The following is a 22,500-nucleotide window of genomic DNA, read 5'->3' as shown; positions in this document are numbered from 1 at the left end:
TTGCAGACATTCTCTACGCGTGTTTTACACTTGAAAAGTGCTTGTCTATCGTAAACATTCACGTAAGTTCCGACATATCGTACGAAGTTTATCCTTACTTTTGTTATGCAACTTTGGGAGGAGTTTAGAGCGATTTATAGCAGGGATTTTTGTGATTTTCTAAAGTTACAGACTTTTTACGCACGTTTAACAAGTGAAAAGTATTTTTTCATTGTAATCATTCACGTATGTTCCGACATATTGTACGAAGTTTATCTTCACTTTTGTTACTCAAATTGGGGAAGAGTTTAGAGTGATTTATAGCGGTGATTTTTGTGATTTTCAAAAGTTGCAGACATTCTCTATGTCGATGGACAAGTGCTTGTCCATCGTAAACATTCACGCATGTTCCGACATATTGTACGAAGTTTATCCTCACTTTTGTTATGCCACTTTGGGAGGAGTTTAGAGCGATTTATAGCGGGGATTTTTGTGATTTTCTAAAGTTGCAGACTTTTTACGCACGTTTAACAAGTGAAAAGTATTTTTTCATTGTAATCATTCACGTATGTTCCGACATATTGTACGAAGTTTATCTTCACTTTTGTTATGCAACTTTGGAAGGAGTTTAGAGCGATTTATAGCGGTGATTTTTGTGATTTTCAAAAGTTGCAGACATTCTCTGTGTGTGTTTTACGCTGGAAAAGTGCTTGTCCATCGTAAATATTCACCTATGTTCCGACTTATTGTACGAAGTTTATCTTCCTTTTTGTTATGCAACTTTGGAAGGAGTTGAGAGTGATTTATAGCGGTGATTTTTGTGATTTTCTTAAGTTGCAGACATTCTCTATGTGTGCTTTACACTTGAAAAGTGCTTGTCCATCATAAACATTCACGTATGTTCCGACATATTGTACGAAGTTTATCCTCACTTTTGCTATGCAACTTTGGGAGGAGTTGTGAGTGAATTATAGTTTATTGTGATTTTCAAAAGTTGCAGACATTCTCTATGTGTGTTTTACGCTTGAAAAGTGCTTGTCCATCATAAACATTCACGTATGTTCCGACCTATTGTACGAAGTTTATCTTTACTTTTGTTATGCAACTTTGGGAGTAGTTGACAGTGATTTATAGCGGGGATTTTTGTGACTCTCTAAAGTTGCAGACATTCTCTATGTGTGTTTTACGCTTGAAAAGTGCGTGTCCATCGTAAACATTCACGTATGTTCCGACATATTGTACAAAGTTCATCCTCACGTTTGTTATGCAACTTTGGGAGGAGTTGAGAGTGATTTATAGCAGGGATTTTTTGATTTTCTTAAGTTGCAGACGTTCTCTGTTTTTTTTACGCTTGAAAAGTGCTTGTCCATTGTAAACATTCACGTATGTTCCGACATATTGTACGAAGTTTATCTTCACTTTTGTTATGCAACTTTGGCAAAAGTTGAGAGCGATTTATAGCAGGGATTTTTGTGATTTTCTAAAGTTGCAGACTTTTTCTGCATGTTTAACAAGTGAACAGTATTTTTTCATTGTAATCAATCACGTATGTTCCGAAATATTGTACGAAGTTTATCTTCACTTTTGTTACTCAAATTGGGGAAGAGTTTAGAGTGATTTATAGCGGGGATTTTTGTGACTTTCAAAAGTTACAGACATTCTCTATGTGTGTTTTACACTTGTAAAGTGCTTGTCCATCATAAACATTCACGTATGTTCCGACATATTGTACGAAGTTTATCCTCACTTTTACTATGCAACTTTGGAAGGAGTTTAGAGTGATTTATAGCGGGGATTCTTGTGATTTTCTAAAGTTGCAAACATTTTCTACATGTGTTTTACATTTGAAAAGGGCTTGTTCATCGTAAACATTCACGTATGTTCCGACTTATTGTACGAAGTTTATCCTCACTTTTGTTATCCAACTTTGGGAGGAGTTGAGAGTGAATTATAGCGGCGATTTTTGTGATTTTCTAAAGTTGCAGACTTTTTCTGCATGTTTAACAAGTGAAAAGTGTTTTTTCATAGTAATCATTCACGTATGTTCCGACATATTATACGAAGTTTATCTTCACTTTTGTTACTCAAATTGGGGAAGAGTCGAGAGTGATTTATAGCGGTGATTTTTGTGATTTTCAAAAGTTGCAGACATTCTCTATGTGTGTTTTACGCTGGACAAGTGCTTGTCCATCGTAAAAATTCACGCATGTTCCGACTTATTGTACGAAGTTTATCTTTACTTTTGTTATGCAACTTTGGGAGGAGTTGACAGTGATTTATAGCGGTGATTTTTGTGACTTTCTAAAGTTGCAGACATTCTCTGTGTGTTTTATGCTTGAAAAGTGCGTGTCCATCGTAAACATTCACGTATGTTCCGACATATCGTACAAAGTTCATCCTCACGTTTGTTATGCCACTTTGGGAGGAGTTTAGAGCGATTTATAGCAGGGATTTTTGTGATTTTCTAAAGTTGCAGACTTTTTCTGCATGTTTAACAAGTGAACAGTATTTTTTCATTGTAATCATTCACGTATGTTCCGAAATATTGTACGAAGTTTATCTTCACTTTTGTTACTCAAATTGGGGAAGAGTTTAGAGTGGTTTATAGCGGTGATTTTTGAGAGTTTCTAAAGTTGCAGACATTCTCTATGTGTGTTTTACGCTGGACAAGTGCTTGTCCATCGTAAACATTCATGTATGTTCCGACTTATCGTACGAAGTTTATTTTCACTTTCGTTATGCAACTCTGGAAGGAGTTGTGAGTGATTTATAGCTGGGATTTTTGTGATTTTCTAAAGTTACAGACTTTTTACGCACGTTTAACAAGTGAAAAGTATTTTTTCACTGTAATCATTCACGTATGTTCCGACATATTGTACGAAGTTTATCTTCACTTTTGTTACTCAAATTGGGGAAGAGTTTAGAATGATTTATAGCGGTGATTTTTGTGATTTTCTAAAGTTGCAGACATTCTCTATGTCGATGGACAAGTGCTTGTCCATCGTAAACATTCACGTATGTTCCGACCTATTGTACGAAGTTCATCCTCACTTTTGTTATGCCACTTTGGGAGGAGTTTAGAGCGATTTATATCGGGGATTTTTGTGATTTTCTAAAGTTACAGACTTTTTACGCACGTTTAACGAGTGAAAAGTATTTTTTCACTGTAATCATTCACGTATGTTCCGATATATTGTACGAAGTTTATCTTCACTTTTGTTACTCAAATTGGGGAAGAGTTTAGAATGATTTATAGCGGTGATTTTTGTGATTTTCTAAAGTTGCAGACATTCTCTATGTCGATGGACAAGTGCTTGTCCATCGTAAACATTCACGTATGTTCCGACCTATTGTACGAAGTTCATCCTCACTTTTGTTATGCCACTTTGGGAGGAGTTTAGAGCGATTTATATCGGGGATTTTTGTGATTTTCTAAAGTTACAGACTTTTTACGCACGTTTAACGAGTGAAAAGTATTTTTTCACTGTAATCATTCACGTATGTTCCGATATATTGTACGAAGTTTATCTTCACTTTTGTTACTCAAATTGGGGAAGAGTTTAGAGTGATTTATAGCGGTGATTTTTGTGACTTTCAAAAGTTACAGACATTCTCTATGTGTGTTTTACACTTGAAAAGTGCTTGTCCATCATAAACATTCACGTATTTTCCGACATATTGTACGAAGTTTATCCTCAATTTTACTATGCATCTTTGGAAGGAGTTGAGAGTGATTTATAGCAGGGATTTTTGTGATTTTCTTAAGTTGCAGACATTCTCTGTGTTTTTTACGCTTGAAAAGTGCTTGTCCATCGTAAACATTCACGTATGTTCCGACATATTGTACGAAGTTTATCCTCACTTTTGTTAACCAAATTGGGAATGAGTTGAGAGCGATTTATAACGGGGATTTTTGTTGGTAAATGAGAGACGATGAGGGATTATCATTACGCTTCAAAAAGATATCGTAAAAATATCGGTGCTACATTGTGACACTTGTTCTAATAATATAATATACATTATCTTTCTTGTGTGCTTTAAAAGTACTCGGAGACATTTTAACGTCACCCGTTTAGTTTAGTGTTATTTTCTCAGGGCAGGCAGCATTTGTTGACATGTCATGTTAGCGTGTTTGTCGACACGTTATGCTAACTGAACTGCAGCATGAACGTTGTCCTAATTCAAGGTGACAGCTGTCTGCTGTTTGATTAGAAATGTCTTGGCAGCTATTAAATGTTGTGTACGCCAAAAAGTCATGCGTGTATTCGCAGACTAATACGCTTTAGCACGGACATCTTGTTTTTAATAACACAAAATCATTTTTTATCAATTGTTTCTTGGAAGATTAGCCTCCAAAAGGTCAAACCAACACTGTATTGATGTTGTATAGCCACTAGAGGGCACTACAAGCACATTGCTGCTTTTTAGGCAGTTGTTTTCAGGGCAAAAGACAAAACTAGCTTAAAGAAAAAAATATGTTAGCGTAGTAACATTTTAATGTTAGCATGCCAACAAACAAGCGGTTAGCATACTTACATTATGTCACCAAGTATCAAAATCCCTGATTTTTAGGTTTCGTCAAATTAGCTAGCAGATAACGTTAGCGTGCTAACGTTTGCATGCTAGCATGAGAAAAGTTAGCATCATTTCAAGATGGCGACGAGCATGAAAATCCACGATTCTTGGGTTTAAATGGGGGAAAAAAATTGCTAAAATGTTCAAATAAAACAATAGCATGCTAATTTTAGCATGCTAACGTGAGAAGAGTTAGTATCCTTTCAAGATGCCTTTTATTATCATGATAACTATTACTATTAATACTAATATTATTACTAATATTATTATTAACTGTTTTACTATTATTACTATTGCTATTAATAGTAATAATATTATTATTCGATGTGCTCATTTGTTACTTGACTATCTGTCCAGCGTGCTAACTGTTAGCATTTTGGATCGGCTTTGGATTTTCAGCATTCACTTGAAATTTACCCATAAAAAAAATATGCATTTGGACACCCCTGCACGTCTCTGCATCCCGTGGTCCTGATCGGAATATATTAATATAATAATATATAATATAATAATAATATACAATTTTATTACTATTATTATTATTACTATTATTATTAATATTACTATTATTACTAGTAGTAGTATTATTACTACTATTATTATTAACACTACTATTTGTATCATTATTATTATTATCACTATTATTATGAATGATATCATTATTAATATTATTATTATTTTGCCATTATAACTATCATTATTATTACTATTAATTGTATTACTATTAATATTATTACAATTATTATTATTAATAGTATTATTACTATTATTATTATTACTATTAACATTATTACTATTATTATTATTATTACTACTATTATTTGTATTATTATTATCATTATTATTATTATTATTACTATCATTATCATTAATACTATAACTACTACTATTATTGTCATTATTATTATTATTATTATTATGACTATTAATATTGAGAATATTATTACTATTACTATTATTATCATCACTATTATTATTATTATATTTATCATTAATATTACTATGACCATTAATATTATTATTAACACTACTATTTGTATCATTCTTATTATTATCACTATTATTATGAATATCATTATTAATATTATTATTATTTTACCATTATAACTATCATTATTATTACTATTAATTGTATTACTATTAATATTATTACAATTATTATTAGTAATAGTATTATTACTATTATTATTATTACTTTTAACATTATTACTATTATTATTATTAATATTATTACTACTATTATTTGTATTATTATTATCACTATTATTATTATTATTACTATCATTATCATTAATACTATAACTACTACTACTATTATTGTCATTATTATTATTATTATTATTATTATGACTATTGATATTATTATTATTATGACTATTACTATTATTATCATCACTATTATTATTATTATATTTATTATTAATATTACTATGACCATTAATATTATTACTATTGTTATTATTAATATTATTATTATTATTATTATTATTATTATTAATATTAATTGTATAACTATTGTATGTTTGTGTTTGTCCCCTGCAGATGTGGGGCCCCGTGGCCCCTGAGGGTCGGTGTGACGCAGACATGAGTGATGGAGACTGGCAGACGGTCCCTTTCTCCAGGGGCTGCAGGTCCAGGTCTAGTCTGCCTGTGGGACGATCCGGCAACCAAGACCAGGAGCCGCTTGGTGAGGACAAGGAAGTCCACTACTAGTACTACTACTAGTACTAGTAGTGGTACTAGTAGTGGTACTAGTAGTGATACTAGTAGTAGTACTAGTAGTAGTACATGTGGTGTACTGGAAGAAATCAATTAGAAACAGCATTTTGAGGAAGTAGTCTTTGCCTTTAAGTTGAATGTGCCCGTCTTGTCCTTTGTTGCGCCCTAAAAAGTGTTTACACTGCAAGTGTTGTACTTATTACGCAGCAGCAGGTTGGATTGTACTTTTCATCAACACAATCGCCATGTAAAAGCGCTAATGCTAATCCGTTGCATGTATATGGCATTTCCAATGTGAGTTAGTTATCAGTATGTGCTACCTGTTCCAGGTGTGCTGTACCTGCAGTATGGAGACCAGACCAAGCAGGTCCACGTGCCCACAGAGATCAGCAGGGACCAGGACCTGCACGACCTCTTTCTGGCGGCTTTCCCTCAGCAGCTCACCGCCAACATGCTAAAGTCTCCCAACATGGCCGTCTACATCAAAGACGCTCGCCGCAACCTCTACTTCCACCTGGAGGACGTCAGGTCAGACATTTCATGCTAACATATTAGCATGCTAATGTTAGCATGCTAAAGTTTTATGCTAAAGTTTTAGCTCATTTTGTATGTTTACACCTAAAAATCATGACTTTTGATACTTGGCGCCATCTTGGAAGTATGCTAGCATATCTTATATTAGTATGCTAATGTTAGCATGCTAAAATTTTATGCTAACTTTTTAGCTCATTTTGTAGTTTTAAACCTAAAAATGATGACTTTTGATACTTGGCGCCATTTTGGAACATATCTTATATTACTATGCTAATGTTAGCATGCTAAAGTTGTATGCTAACTTTTTAGGTAATTTTATAGTTTTAAACCTAAAAATGATGACTTTTGATAATTGGCACCGTCTTGGAAGTATGCTAACATATCTTATATTAGTTTGTTAATATTAGCATGCTAAAGTTGTATGCTAACTTTTTAGCTAATGTTGTATGTTTACACCTAAAAATCATGACTTTTGATACTTGGCGCCATCTTGGAACATATCTTATATTAGTATGCTAATGTTAGCATGCAAAAGTTTTATGCTAACTTTTTAGCTCATTTTGTATGTTTACACCTAAAAATGATGACTTTTGATACTTGGCGCCATCTTGGAAGTATGCTAACATATCTTTTATTAGTATGCTAATGTTAGCATGCTAAAGTTTTATGCTAACTTTTTAGCTCATTTTGTATGTTTACACCTAAAAATGATGACTTTTGATACTTGGCGCCATCTTGGAAGTATGCTAGCATATCTTATATTAGTATGCTAATGTTAGCATGCTAAAGTTTTATGCTAACTTTTTAGCTAATGTTGTATGTTTACACCTAAAAATCATGACTTTTGATACTTGGCGCCATCTTGGAAGTATGCTAACATATCTTATATTAGTATGCTAATATTAGCATGCTAAAGTTTTATGCTATCTTTTTAGCTAATGTGTTTACACCTAAAAATCATGACTTTTGATACTTGGCGCCATTTTGGAACATATCTTATATTAGTATGCTAATGTTAGCATGCTAAAGTTGTATGCTAACTTTTTAGCTCATTTTGTATGTTTACACCTAAAAATGATGACTTTTGATACTTGGCGCCATCTTGGAAGTATGCTAACATATCTTATATTAGTATGCTAATGTTTGCATGCAAAAGTTGTATGCTAACTTTTTAGCTCATTTTGTATGTTTATACCTAAAAATCATGACTTTTGATACTTGGCGCCATCTTGGAACATATCTTATATTAGTATGCTAATGTTAGCATGCTAAAGTTTTATGCTAGCTTTTTAGCTCATTTTGTATGTTTACACCTAAAAATGATGACTTTTAATACTTGGCGCCATCTTGGAAGTATGCTAGCATATCTTATATTAGTATACTAATGTTAGCATGCTAAAGTTTTATGCTAACTTTTTAGCTCATTTTGTATGTTTACACCTAAAAATCATGACTTTTGATACTTGGCGCCATCTTGGAAGTATGCTAACATATCTTATATTAGTTTGTTAATATTAGCATGCTAAAGTTGTATGCTAACTTTTTAGCTCATTTTGTATGTTTACACCTAAAAATCATGACTTTTGATACTTGGCACCATCTTGGAACATATCTTATATTAGTATGCTAATGTTAGCATGCTAAAGTTTTATGCTAGCTTTTTAGCTCATTTTGTATGTTTACACCTAAAAATGATGACTTTTGATACTTGGCGCCATCTTGGAAGTATGCTAGCATATCTTATATTAGTATGCTAATGTTAGCATGCTAAAATTTTATGCTAACTTTTTAGCTAATGTTGTATGTTTACACCTAAAAATCATGACTTTTGATACTTGGCGCCATCTTGGAACATATCTTATATTAGTATGCTAATGTTAGCATGCTAAAGTTTTATGCTAGCTTTTTAGCTCATTTTGTATGTTTACACCTAAAAATGATGACTTTTGATACTTGGCGCCATCTTGGAAGTATGCTAGCATATCTTATATTAGTATGCTAATGTTAGCATGCTAAAATTTTATGCTAACTTTTTAGCTCATTTTGTATGTTTATACCTAAAAATCATGACTTTTGATACTTGGCGCCATCTTGGAAGTATGCTAACATATCTTTTATTAGTATGCTAATGTTAGCATGCTAAAGTTGTATGCTAACTTTTTAGCTCATTTTGTATGTTTACACCTAAAAATCATGAATTTAGATACTTGGCGCCATCTTGGAACATATCTTATATTAGTATGCTAATGTTAGCATGCTAAAGTTGTATGCTAACTTTTTAGCTCATTTTAGTTTTAAACCTAAAAATCATGACTTTTGATACTTGGCGCCATCATGGAAGTATGCTAACATATCTTATATTAGTATACTAATGTTAGCATGCTAAAGTTTTATGCTAACTTTTTAGCTCATTTTGTATGTTTACACCTAAAAATCATGACTTTTGATATGTGGCGCCATCTTGGAACATATCTTGTATTAGTATGCTAATGTTAGCATGCTAAGTTTCATGCTAACTTTTTGAAGTAACTTTGTAGTTTTAAACCTAAAAATCGTGAATTTAGATATTTGGCACCATTTTGGCAATGCGCTAACATCTCTTATATTAGCAAGCTGATGTTAGCATGTTAACATTTTATGCTAGCTTTTAAGGTAATTTTATATGTAAAAAAAATTATGTTTTTTTTATACTTGCCGCCATCTTGGAAGTATGCTATAGTCTCTTGTATTAGCATGCTACTAACGTTTTCAACTAATTGTGTATGCTTCAAGCTAAAAATCATGGTTTTGGATACTTGGCGCCATCTTGGAAGTATGCTAACGTCTCTGGTATTAGCATGCTAACGTTTTATGCATGCTTTTGTACTAAATGTTGTAGGTTTACACCTAAAGACAGTGCATTTTAATACTTGGTGCCATCTTAGAAGTACGCTAACTTGTCCTATGCCATCATGCGGACATTAGCATGGTAAGGTTTTATGCTAGCTGTTTAGCTAATTTTGTATGTTTACACCTAAACATTATGACTTTTGATACTTGCCGCCATCTTGGAAGTATGCTATAGTCTCTTGTATTAACATGCTACTAACGCTTTCAACTAATTGTGTATGTTTAAACCTAAAAATTATGGTTTTGGATACTTGGCGCCATCTTAGAAGTATGCTATAGTCTCTTGTATTAACATGCTACTAACGTTTTCAACTAATTGTGTATGTTTAAATCTAAAAATTATGGTTTGGATACTTGGCGCCATCTTAGAAGTATGCTAACGTCTTTTGTATTAGTATGCTAATGTTAGCATGCTAAAGTTTTATGCTAACTTTTTAGGTCATTTTGTAGTTTTAAACCTGAAAATCGTGAATTTAGATACTTGGCACCATTTTGGCAATGTGCTAACATCTCTTATATTAGCAAGCTGATGTTAGCATGTTAAAATGTTATGATAGCTTTTAAGCTAATTTTATATGTAAAAAAAAATTTGTTTTTTGATACTTGCCGCCATCTTGGAAGTATGCTATAGTCTCTTGTATTAGCATGCTACTAACGTTTTCAACTAATTGTGTATGTTTAAACCTAAAAATGATGGTTTTGGATACTTGGCGCCATCTTAGAAGTATGCTAACGTCTCTTGTATTAGTATGCTAATGTTAGCATGCTAAAGTTTTATGCTAACTCTTTAGGTCATTTTGTAGTTTTAAACCTAAAAATCGTGAATTTAGATACTTGGCACCATTTTGGCAATGTGCTAACATCTCTTATATTAGCAAGCTGATGTTAGCATGTTAAAATTTTATGCTAGCTTTTAAGCTAATTTTATTTGTAAAAATTATGGTTTTTGATACTTGCCGCCATCTTGGAAGTAAGCTATAGTCACTTGTATTAGCATGCTAATGTTAGCATGCTAAAGTTTTATGCTAACTCTTTAGGTCATTTTGTAGTTTTAAACCTAAAAATCGTGAATTTAGATACTTGGCACCATTTTGGCAATGTGCTAACATCTCTTATATTAGCAAGCTGATGTTAGCATGTTAAAATTTTATGCTAGCTTTTAAGCTAATTTTATATGTAAAAAAAAAAAATTTGTTTTTTGATACTTGCCGCCATCTTGGAAGTAAGCTATAGTCTCTTGTGTTAGCATGCTACTAACGTTTTCAACTAATTGTGTAGTTTAATGTGGGAATTTTGGAGTTAGCATACGGTTAAACTGCACTTTGCAATAACCCTGTGTGACTTCTTAATGGTTTTGTCTCTCAAGCCGCCGACAAACGTTGCCTCAACACGGACGTGTCACAGCGTGTCTTGTTTGCTTCCAGAAACATCACATCCCGCTCATGTCTGAAGGTTTATCACAAAGATCCATCACACGTGTTCAACCGCCACGCCCGGCCCGCCGCCGCAGAAGGACGGGTGAGTCACTCCGTCTCCTAACAACTTCTAGAAGCACAACAAAGCCTTTTCATGCAAGACTTTGACCATGGAAGATGTCATCAGTAGTAGGCTTTACTTGCCAAAATGCCTTCCGATCAGGACCACGGGATGCAGAGACGTGCAGGGGTGTCCAAATTCATATTTTTTTTATGGGTAAATTTCAAGTGAATGCTGAAAATCCAAAGCCGATCCAAAATGCTAACAGTTAGCACGCTGGACAGATAGTCAAGTAACAAATGAGCACATCGAGTTCATAAAGGGAGCATGCTAACGATAGAATCTTTACAGTTAGCATTAGTGAAATACCAAAATATATGACACTGAGATGTATACCTGATAAGTTAGCTGAGGTGTGTACGCGAAAAATGTGTTTCAAATGCTAGCCCGCTAACATTAGCATGCTTCAAGCACTAAAATATGACTGCCTACAAAATTAGCTAAAAAAGCTAACGTTAGCATGCTAACAGTTATCATTCGTCAAGTAACACAATAGATTACGCTGAGGTGTTTACCTGCTGAATAGGCTCAATAAAAGTTAGCATGCTAATGTTAGGATGCTAAAATGTTAACTATAACAAGTGTCAAGTACCAAAATATAGTACTCTGAGGTGTGTACCTGCTAAATTAGCTGATAAGCATGCTAAAATGCTAACTGTAATGCGCGTCAAGCACCAAAATATGTTCCTCTGAGGTGTGTACCTGCTAAATTAGCTGATTAGCATGCTAAAATGCTAACTGTAACAAGCGTCAAGTGCCAAAATATGTTACTCTGAGGTGTGTACCTGCTATATTAACTGATTAGCATGCTAAAATGCTAACTGTAATAAGCATCAAGTACCAAAATATATTACTCTGAGGTGTGTACCTGCTATATTAGCTGATAAGCATGCTAAAATGCTAACTGTAATACACGTCAAGCACCAAAATATATTACTCTGAGGTGTTTACCTGCTAAATTAGCTCATTAGCATGCTAAAATGCTAACTGTAACAAGCGTCAAGAACCAAAATATATTCCTCTGAGGTGTGTACCTGCTAAATTAGCTGATTAGCATTCTAAAATGCTAATTGTAATATGCGTCAAGTACCAAAATACATTATTCTGAGGTGTGCACCTGCTATATTAGCTGATTAGCATGCTAAAATGCTAACTGTAATAAGCATCAAGTATTAAAATATGTCATTGAGATGTATACCTTCCAAATTAGCTGGTTAGCATGCTAAAATGCTAACTGTAATGTGCGTCAAGTACCAAAATATATTATACTGAGGTGTATACCTGCTATATTAGCTGATTAGCATGCTAAAATGCTAACTGTAACAAGCGTCAAGTACCAAAATATATTACTCTGAGGTGTGTACCTGCTAAATTAGCTGATTAGCATTCTAAAATGCTTACTGTAATAAGCATCAAGTACCAAAGTATATTACTCTGAGGTGTGTACCTGCTAAATTAGCTGATAAGCATGCTAAAATGCTAACTGTAACAAGCGTCAAGTACCAAAATATATCACTCTGAGGTGTGTACCTGCTATATTAGCTGATTAGCATGCTAAAATGCTAACTGTAATAAGCGTCAAGTACCAAAATATATTACTCTGAGGTGTGTACCTGCTATATTAGCTGATTAGCATGCTAAAATGCTAACTGTAATAAGCGTCAAGTACCAAAATATATTACTCTGAGGTGTGTACCTGCTATATTAGCTGATTAGCATGCTAAAATGCTAACTGTAATAAGCGTCAAGTACCAAAATATATTACTCTGAGGTGTGTACCTGCTATATTAGCTGATTAGCATGCTAAAATGCTAACTGTAACAAGTGTCAAGTACCAAAGTATATTACTCTGAGGTGTGTACCTGCTATATTAGCTGATTAGCATGCTAAAATGCTAACTGTAATAAGCGTCAAGTACCAAAATATATTACTCTGAGGTGTGTACCTGCTATATTAGCTGATTAGCATGCTAAAATGCTAACTGTAATAAGCGTCAAGTACCAAAATATATTACTCTGAGGTGTGTACCTGCTATATTAGCTGATTAGCATGCTAAAATGCTAACTGTAATAAGCGTCAAGTACCAAAATATATTACTCTGAGGTGTGTACCTGCTATATTAGCTGATTAGCATGCTAAAATGCTAACTGTAACAAGTGTCAAGTACCAAAGTATATTACTCTGAGGTGTGTACCTGCTATATAAACTGATTAGCATGCTAAAATGCTATCTGTAACAAGCGTCAAGTACCAAAATATATTACTCTGAGGTGTGTACCTGCTATATTAGCTGATTAGCATGCTAAAATGCTAACTGTAATAAGTAGCAAAGTATATTACTCTGAGGTGTGTACCTGCTATATTAGCTGATTAGCATGCTAAAATGCTAACTGTAATAAGTATCAAGTAGCAAAGTATATTACTCTGAGGTGTGTACCTGCTATATTAGCTGATTAGCTTGCTAAAATGCTAACTGTAATAAGCATCAAGTATGAAAATATGTCATTGAGATGCATACCTTCCAAATTAGCTGATTAGCATGCTAAAATGCTAACTGTAATGTGCGTCAAGTACCAAAATATATTATACTGAGGTGTATACCTGCTATATTAGCTCATTAGCATGCTAAAATGCTAACTGTAACACGCGTCAAGTACCAAAATATATTACTCTGAGGTGTGTACCTGCTAAATTAGCTGATTAGCATTCTAAAATGCTAACTGTAATAAGCATCAAGTACCAAAATATATTACTCTGAGGTGTGTACCTGCTATATTAGCTGATTAGCTTGCTAAAATGCTAACTGTAATAAGCATCAAGTACTAAAGTATATTACTCTGAGGTGTGTACCTGCTATATTAGCTGATTAGCTTGCTAAAATGCTAACTGTAATAAGCATCAAGTACTAAAGTATATTACTCTGAGGTGTGTACCCGCTACATTAGCTGATTTGCATGCTAAAATGCTATCTGTAACAAGCGTCAAGTGCCAAAATATATTATTTGAGGTGTATACCTGCTATATTAGCTGATTAGCATGCTAACAGTTATCATTCATCAAGTAACACAATAGCTTACGCTGAGGTGTTTACCTGCTGAATAAGCTCAATAAAAATTAGCATGCTAATGTTAGCATGCTGAAATGCGAACTGTAACATGCATCAAATGCCAAAATATATTACTCTGAGGTGTGTACGCCAAAAATGTGTTTCAAATGCTAGCCTGCTAACATTAGCATGCATCAAGCACTAAAATATGACTGCGGTGTATACCTACTAAATTAGCTAAAAAAAAGCTAATGTTAGCATGCTAACAATAGTTAGAATGCTAACAGTTATCATTCGTCAAGTAACACAATAGATTACGCTGAGGTGTTTACCTGCTGAATAAGCTCAATAAAAGTTAGCATGCTAATGTTAGCATGCTAAAATGCTAACTGTAATTAGTGGCAAGTATCAAAATATATGTCACTGTCAGTGTGTATTATGTGTGTATACCAGTCAGTATGTATTGTGTGTGTAGACCAGTCAGTGTGTATTATGTGTGTATACCAGTCAGTGTGTATTATGTGTGTATACCAGTCATATATATATATAAAAATTTGCACGGAACATGACACTTTATCAGTATAATGTGCTGTGTGGCAGGTGGCGTACGGCAGTCACAGTCCAGTCCACACTCTGTCATCGCCCGGCCGAGCCGCCCTGCAGAGCTCCATGTCGCCCCCTATGGTGCGCTCCATGCCCTCCTCGCCGTCCAGGTTGGCCTACAGTGGGAGGAGCTCCCCGGGCCTGGCGGCGGGGGCGGATGCGGGCAGTACTGCCTTGCTCAGGGACCGGCTATCTGGGACGGGGCGGTCCGGCAGCCTGAGCGGCAGCAGCGCCATACTGGAGAGGAGAGACGTCAAACCTGGTGAGAAATACATTCTTCAACGGGCCTGCTACCTGTGCTGTAGATTGAAAATGCTAACTGTTAGCATGCTAACGTTGTTTTGTTATAATAGGAAGAGTTAGCATACTTACAAAAGGGAGTCATGTCTGAAAACCCATGAATTTTAGGTGTGTACGTAAAAAAATTAGCAAAAATGCTAGCATAAACGTTAGCATGCTAACATTGTTTTGTTATAATAGGAAGAGTTAGCATACTTACAAAAGGGAGTCATGTCTGAAAACCCATGAATTTTAGGTGTGTACGTAAAAAAATTAGCAAAAATGCTAGCATAAAACGTTAGCATGCTAACATTGTTTTGTTATAATAGGAAGAGTTAGCATACTTACAACAGGGAGTCATGTCTGAAAACCCATAAATTTTAGGTGTGTATGTATAATATTAGCAAAAATGCTAGCATAAAACGTTAGCATGCTAACGTTGTTTTGTTAGAATAAGAACAGTTAGCATACTTACAAAAGGGAGTCATGTCTGAAAACCCATGAATTTTAAATGTGTACGTATAAAATTAGCGAAAATGCTAGCATAAAACGTTAGCATGCTAACGTTGTTTTGTTAGAATAAGAACAGTTAGCATACTTACGAAAGGGAGTCATGTCTGAAAACCCATGAATTTTAGGTGTGTACGTAAAAAAATTAGCAAAAATGCTAGCATACAGCGTTAGCATGCTAACGTTGTTTTGTTAGAATAAGAACAGTTAGCATACTTACAAAAGGGAGTCATGTCTGAAAACCCATGAATTTTAAATGTGTACGTATAAAATTAGCGAAAATGCTAGCATAAAACGTTAGCATGCTAACGTTGGTTTGTTAGAATAAGAACAGTTAGCATACTTACAAAAGGGAGACATGTCTGAAAACCCATGAATTTTAGGTGTGTACGTAAAAAAATTAGCAAAAATGCTAGCATAAATTGTTAGCATGCTAACGTTGTTTTGTTGGAATAAGAACAGTTAGCATACTTACGAAAGGGAGACATGTCTGAAAACCCATGAATTTTAGGTGTGTACGTATAAAATTAGCGGAAATGCTAGCATAAAACGTTAGCATGCTAACGTTGTTTTGTTATAATAGGAAGAGTTAGCATACTTACAAAAGGGAGACATGTCTGAAAACCCATGAATTTTAGGTGTGTACGTAAAAAAATTAGCAAAAATGCTAGCATAAATTGTTAGCATGCTAACGTTGTTTTGTTAGAATAAGATCAGTTAGCATACTTACAAAAGGGAGTCATGTCTGAAAACCCATGAATTTTAAATGTGTACGTATAAAATTAGCGAAAATGCTAGCATAAAACGTTAGCATGCTAACGTTGTTTTGTTAGAATAAGAACAGTTAGCATACTTACGAAAGGGAGTCATGTCTGAAAACCCATGAATTTTAAATGTGTACGTATAACATTAGCGAAAATGCTAGCATAAACGTTAGCATGCTAACGTTGTTTTGTTATAATAGGAAGAGTTAGCATACTTACAAAAGGGAGTCATGTCTGAAAACCCATGAATTTTAGGTGTGTACGTAAAAAAATTAGCAAAAATGCTAGCATAAAGTGTTAGCATGCTAATATTGTTTTGTTAGAATAAGAACAGTTAGCATACTTACAAAAGGGAGTCATGTCTGAAAACCCATGAATTTTAAATGTGTACGTATAACATTAGCGAAAATGCTAGCATAAAACGTTAGCATGCTAACGTTGTTTTGTTAGAATAAGAACAGTTAGCATACTTACGAAAGGGAGACATGTCTGAAAACCCATGAATTTTAGGTGTGTACGTATATAATTAGCGGAAATGCTAACATAAAACATTAGCATGCTAACGTTGTTTTGTTATAATAGGAAGAGTTAGCATACTTACAAAAGGGAGACATGTCTGAAAACCCATGAATTTTAGGTGTGTACGTATAAAATTAGCGGAAATGCTAGCATAAAACATTAGCATGCTAACGTTGTTTTGTTATAATAGGAAGAGTTAGCATACTTACAAAAGGGAGACATGTCTGAAAACCCACGAATTTCAGGTGTGTAAGTATACAATTTGCAAAAATGCTAGCATAAAACGTTAGCTTGCTAACAAGAGAAGTTAACATACTTCTAAGTTGGCACCAAGTATAAAAATCCAAGCCTTTTAGGTTTAAACCGAATTAGCTGAAAGGCTAACATAAAAAGTTAACGAGCTAACATTAGTGTGATGACATGGGAAAAGTTAACAAGTAGGATGGCATCAAGTATAAAAATCCATGACTTTTAGATTTAAACATGCAAAAGTAGCACAATCACTAGCATAAAACGTTAGCAAGCTAACGATGGTATGATGGCGTAGGAAAAGTTAACTTACTTCCAAGATGGCACCAAGTATCCAAATCCAGGATTTTTAGGTTTAAACAGACAAATGAGCTAAAATGCTAACATAAAACATTAGCAAGCAAATGTTAGCATGACATAAAATAAGTTAACATACTTCTAAGATGGCGGCAAGTATCAAAATCAATGATTTTTAGGTCTAAACATGCAAAATTGGCATTAAAGTTAAGGAAGCTAACGTTAGCATGACATAGGAAAATTTTGCGTACTTTTGAGATGGCAATAAGTACCAAAATCTATGATTTTTTTTTAGGTTCAACCAGACAAAATTGGCAAAAATGCTAGCCTAAAATCTCAGCAAGCTAACGTTAGCATGACATGGTAAAATTTAGCGTACTTCTAAGATGGCGTTAAGCATCAAAATCCATAGAAGAATTTAACGTACTTGTAAGATGGCGCCAAGTATCTAAAACAATGATTTTTAGGTCGAAACATACAAAATTGGCAAAAATGCTAGCATTAAACTTTAGCAAGCTAACGTTAGCATGACATAGGAAAATTTAGCGTACTTTTGAGATGGCAATAAGTACCAAAATCTATGATTTTTTTTTAGGTTCAACCAGACAAAATTGGCAAAAATGCTAGCCTAAAATCTCAGCAAGCTAACATTAGCATGACATGGGAAAATTTAGCGTACTTCTAAGATGGCGTTAAGCATCAAAATCCATAGAAGAATTTAGTGTACTTGTAAGATGGCGCCAAGTATCTAAAACAATGATTTTTAGGTCGAAACATACAAAATTGGCAAAAATTCTAGCATTAAACTTTAGCAAGCTAATGTTAGCATGACATAGGAAAATTTAGCGTACTTCTAAGATGGCGTTAAGCATCAAAATCCATAGAAGAAGTTAGCGTACTTCTAAGAAGGCGCCAAGTATCGAAATTAACCAAACAAATGAGCTAAATGCTAGCATAATATGTCAGCAAGCTAACGTTAGCATGACATAGGAAAATTTAGCGTACTTCTAAGATGGCAATAAGTACCAAAATCTATGATTTTTTTTTAGGTTCAACCAGACAAAATTGGCAAAAATGCTAGCCTAAAATCTCAGCAAGCTAACGTTAGCATGACATAGGAAAATTTAGCGTACTTCTAAGATGGTGTTAAGCATCAAAATCCTTAGAAGAAGTTAGCGTACTTTTAAGATGGCACCAAGTATCAAAACCCATGATTTGTAGGTATAAACATGCAAAATTTGCAAAAAGGCTAGCATAAAATGTTAGCACGCACATGTTAGCATGACATAAAAGAAGTTAACATGCTTCTAAGATGGCGCCAAGTATCTAAAACAATAATTGTTGTGTCAGATGAAGACGTAAACAACAACAAGAAGAAGAAGACCACGGCCCTAGTGCTGCGTGCAGAAGGAGGACTACATTACCCAGAATCTCTCAGCAGCTTAGCTTCCTGCCCGAGTAGTTCTTCTTCTTCCCTGGCAGCAGACGTGCAGGACTGTGGTCTCTCTGGGCTCTCTGGCGTCTCCGCTGGTCTGCAGCAGTACCACGCCTCCATCAGACCTCTACCGGGTCACGCCGACACCTTGGAACAACAAACACAATCCTCACACAGGTACTATTATTATTATTATTAGAATTATTATTATCATTATTATACTTATTACTATCATAATTATTATTATCATAATTATTATTGTTATTATTATATTTTATTATAATTGTTATTTTTATGATTATTATTGTAATATCATATTTATTATCATAATTATTATTATTATGGTTATGATAATTATTATGATCATCATTGTTATTATTATTATTAGTGTTGTTATGATCACTATTATTATTATTATTAACTATTATTATGATTATCTTTATTTATTTTTGTAATTATTATTATTATTATATTTGGTATTATTATTATTATTATTATCATTATTATTTGTATTATTATTATTATTATCATAATTGTTATTTTTAATATTATATTTATGATTATTATCATTATTATTAATATTATTAATATTATCATACTTATTACTATCATAATTATTATTGTTATTATCATATTTTATTATAATTGTTATTTTTATGATTATTATTGTAATGTCATATTTACTATCATAATTATTATAATGATTATGATAATTATTATGATCATCATTATTATTATTATTATTGTTGTTATGATCACTATTATTATTATTAACTATTATTATTATTATTATGATTATCATTCTTATTATTTTGTCTTATTATATTTTTTATTATTACTTGGATTATTATCATAATGTGTTATTTTTATTATTATAATTATTATTAACATTATTGTTATTATATTATTAGTACTATTTTTATTATTATTATTATCATAGTTATTATTATATATGTATTATTATTATGATTACTATCATTTTATTTTTGTATGTATTATTATTATAACTATTATTTGTATTATTATTATCATAATTATTATTTTTATAATATTATCATCATTATTAATATTATTATGATTATATTATTATTAGTACTATTTTATTATTATGTTTATTATTATCATCATAAATATATTTTTGTATTTATTATGATTACTATTTTATTTTTATTATTATTATCATATTTTTTCAATTATTATATTTTTTTATATTATTTGTATTATTATCATCATAATTATTATTTGTATTATTATTATCATTATTATTATATTATTATTAGTATCAATTTATTATTATGATATTTATTATCATTATTATTATAGACTATTTTTCATTTTTATCATTATTATTTTCTTTGTATTATTATTATTATTTTTTTTATTTTTTTTACTTTATTAGTAGCATTATTATTATTATTATTATTATAATTATTGTTGGCATGATTATTTTTATTATTAGCCCTCCAGTTAGCAACTAACAGTTAGCGCTGTAGTTGCCAGCTAGCGATTAGCGGCGCTATCTACTGGCTAGCGATTAGCACTCTAGTTAGTTACTAGCTAGCGATTATCGCTGTAGTTGACAGGTAGCGAGTAGCCCTCTAGTTAGCAACTAACAGTTATGGCTGCAGTTGCCAGCTAGCGATTAGCAGCGCTAGTTATCCCTGCTCTCTGCTGTACATTCAAATGTTTTCTTCTGGCAGACAAAGAGGAAACAGGAAGTACGTCGACAGCCAACTTCCTGCTTTCACCAGCCAAACCCCGCCCCCTTCCCCTCAAAGAGTGAAAGAAGTGAAGACGGCCAATCAGATCATCGGGGGGTTAGGTCTGGTCTCCGCGGACAAGATGGCTTCCAGGCGGCCACCTTCAAGGCGGGAAAGTGAGGGCGTTGCCATGGAGACCATGAGCAGGAGAAGAGGCAGTGGCTCCTCCTCCTCCTCCTCCTCCGTCTTTCTGGACTTTGGCCCCGCCCCCCCTGAACCGCTGGGTCACATGACCGCCTTCCACGCTCAGAGGTACTTTTTCATCAAATACTTGTTATTATCACCATATTTTAGGGTTAGGGTTAGGGGTTAGGGTTAGGGTTAAAGGGTTAGGGTTAGGGTTAACCCTAACCCCTAACCCTAACCCTGGAGAACAAGTCCTGGAGGGATGGGAGCTTGCAGCCAATCACCTTCTCAGCAGCACGTACCATGCGCTGCAGTCCATGCTTATCCTGGACTGTGGCGCCGGGGAACCACACGGTGACGGAGGAGGTGAGGATGGACTCCATGATGGCTGAGTAAAACTGCACCAGCATCTCGGTCGGCACCTTAAGTTTCCTCAGCTGCCGCAGGAATTACATCCTCTGCTGGGCCTTCTCTGCTGATGGTCGGCTCCCACTTGAGGTCCTGGGTGATGGTGGTGCCCAAGAAACGGAAGGAGTCCACAATGGAGACGGGGGTGGGAGAGTCAATCAGGGTGAGGGGGGATGGTGGGGCTGTGACTTTCCTGAAGTCCATGATCATCTCCACTGTTTTCTGGGCGTTCAGCTCCAGGTTGTTGTGGCTGCACCAGGACGCCAGCCGGTCCACTTCTCTCCTGTAGGCGGACTCATCGCCATCCGAGATGAGCCCGATGAGGGTAGTGTCATGCGCTGCAGTCCATGCTTATCCTGGACTGTGGCGCCGGGGAACCACACGGTGACGGAGGAGGTGAGGATGGACTCCATGATGGCTGAGTAAAACTGCACCAGCATCTCGGTCGGCACCTTAAGTTTCCTCAGCTTCCGCAGAAATTACATCCTCTGCTGGGCCTTCTCTGCTGATGGTCGGCTCCCACTTGAGGTCCTGGGTGATGGTGGTGCCCAAGAAACGGAAGGAGTCCACAATGGAGACGGGGGTGAGAGAGTCAATCAGGGTGAGGGGGGATGGTGGGGCTGTGACTTTCCTGAAGTCCATGATCATCTCCACTGTTTTCTGGGCGTTCAGCTCCAGGTTGTTGAGGCTGCACCAGGACGCCAGCCGGTCCACTTCTCTCCTGTAGGCGGTCTCATCGCCATCCGAGATGAGCCCGATGAGGGTAGTGTCATCCGCAAACTTGAGCAGTTTTACGGACTGGTGACTGGAGGTGCAGCAGTTTGTGTACAGGGAGAAGAACCAGGGGGAGAGTACACAGCCCTGAGGAGTACCGGTGTTCGTGGTTCGACTGTCCAAGACAATATTCCCCAGTCGCACGTGCTGTCTTCGGTCTGTCAGGAAGTCATTGATCCAACTGCAGAGGGAGTCGGGCATTCTGAGCTGGTAGAGCTTGTCTCGTAGCAGTCCAGGGAGGATGGTGTTGAAGGCAGAGCTGAAGTCCACAAACAGGATCCTAGCGTAGGTTCCTGGGGAGTCCAGATGCTCCAGGATGAAGTGGAGGGCCAGGTTCACTGCATCATCCACAGACCTGTTGGCTCTGTAGGCGAACTGCAGTGGGTCCAGGAGGGGGGGGCGGTGATATCCTTGAGGTGGGACAGGACCAAGCGCTCAAAGGACTTCATGACCACAGACGTCAGCGCCACCGGCCTGTAGTCATTAAGTCCTGTGATCC

General features: G+C 35.0%; 1 protein-coding gene across 4 annotated transcripts in view; it reads left to right on the top strand.

Annotated features, from left to right (window-relative positions):
• Positions 1–22,500, top strand: part of kiaa1217 (KIAA1217 ortholog) — a 106,463-nt gene that overhangs the window by 54,119 nt on the left and 29,844 nt on the right. For all 4 annotated transcript variants that reach the window (XM_061928265.1, XM_061928263.1, XM_061928267.1 and 1 more), the window contains 6 exons: positions 6,097–6,241; positions 6,603–6,801; positions 11,121–11,214; positions 14,878–15,142; positions 18,849–19,110; positions 20,634–20,945. In XM_061928265.1, the coding sequence (XP_061784249.1) occupies positions 6,097–6,241; positions 6,603–6,801; positions 11,121–11,214; positions 14,878–15,142; positions 18,849–19,110; positions 20,634–20,945 (1,277 nt within the window). The remainder of the gene's footprint in view (positions 1–6,096; positions 6,242–6,602; positions 6,802–11,120; positions 11,215–14,877; positions 15,143–18,848; positions 19,111–20,633; positions 20,946–22,500) is intronic.

This window comes from Nerophis lumbriciformis, linkage group LG33 (assembly GCF_033978685.3).
Source record: "Nerophis lumbriciformis linkage group LG33, RoL_Nlum_v2.1, whole genome shotgun sequence".
In the NCBI taxonomy this organism is placed as follows: Eukaryota; Metazoa; Chordata; class Actinopteri; order Syngnathiformes; family Syngnathidae; genus Nerophis; species Nerophis lumbriciformis.
This window is presented reverse-complemented; position numbering and strand designations above follow the sequence as displayed.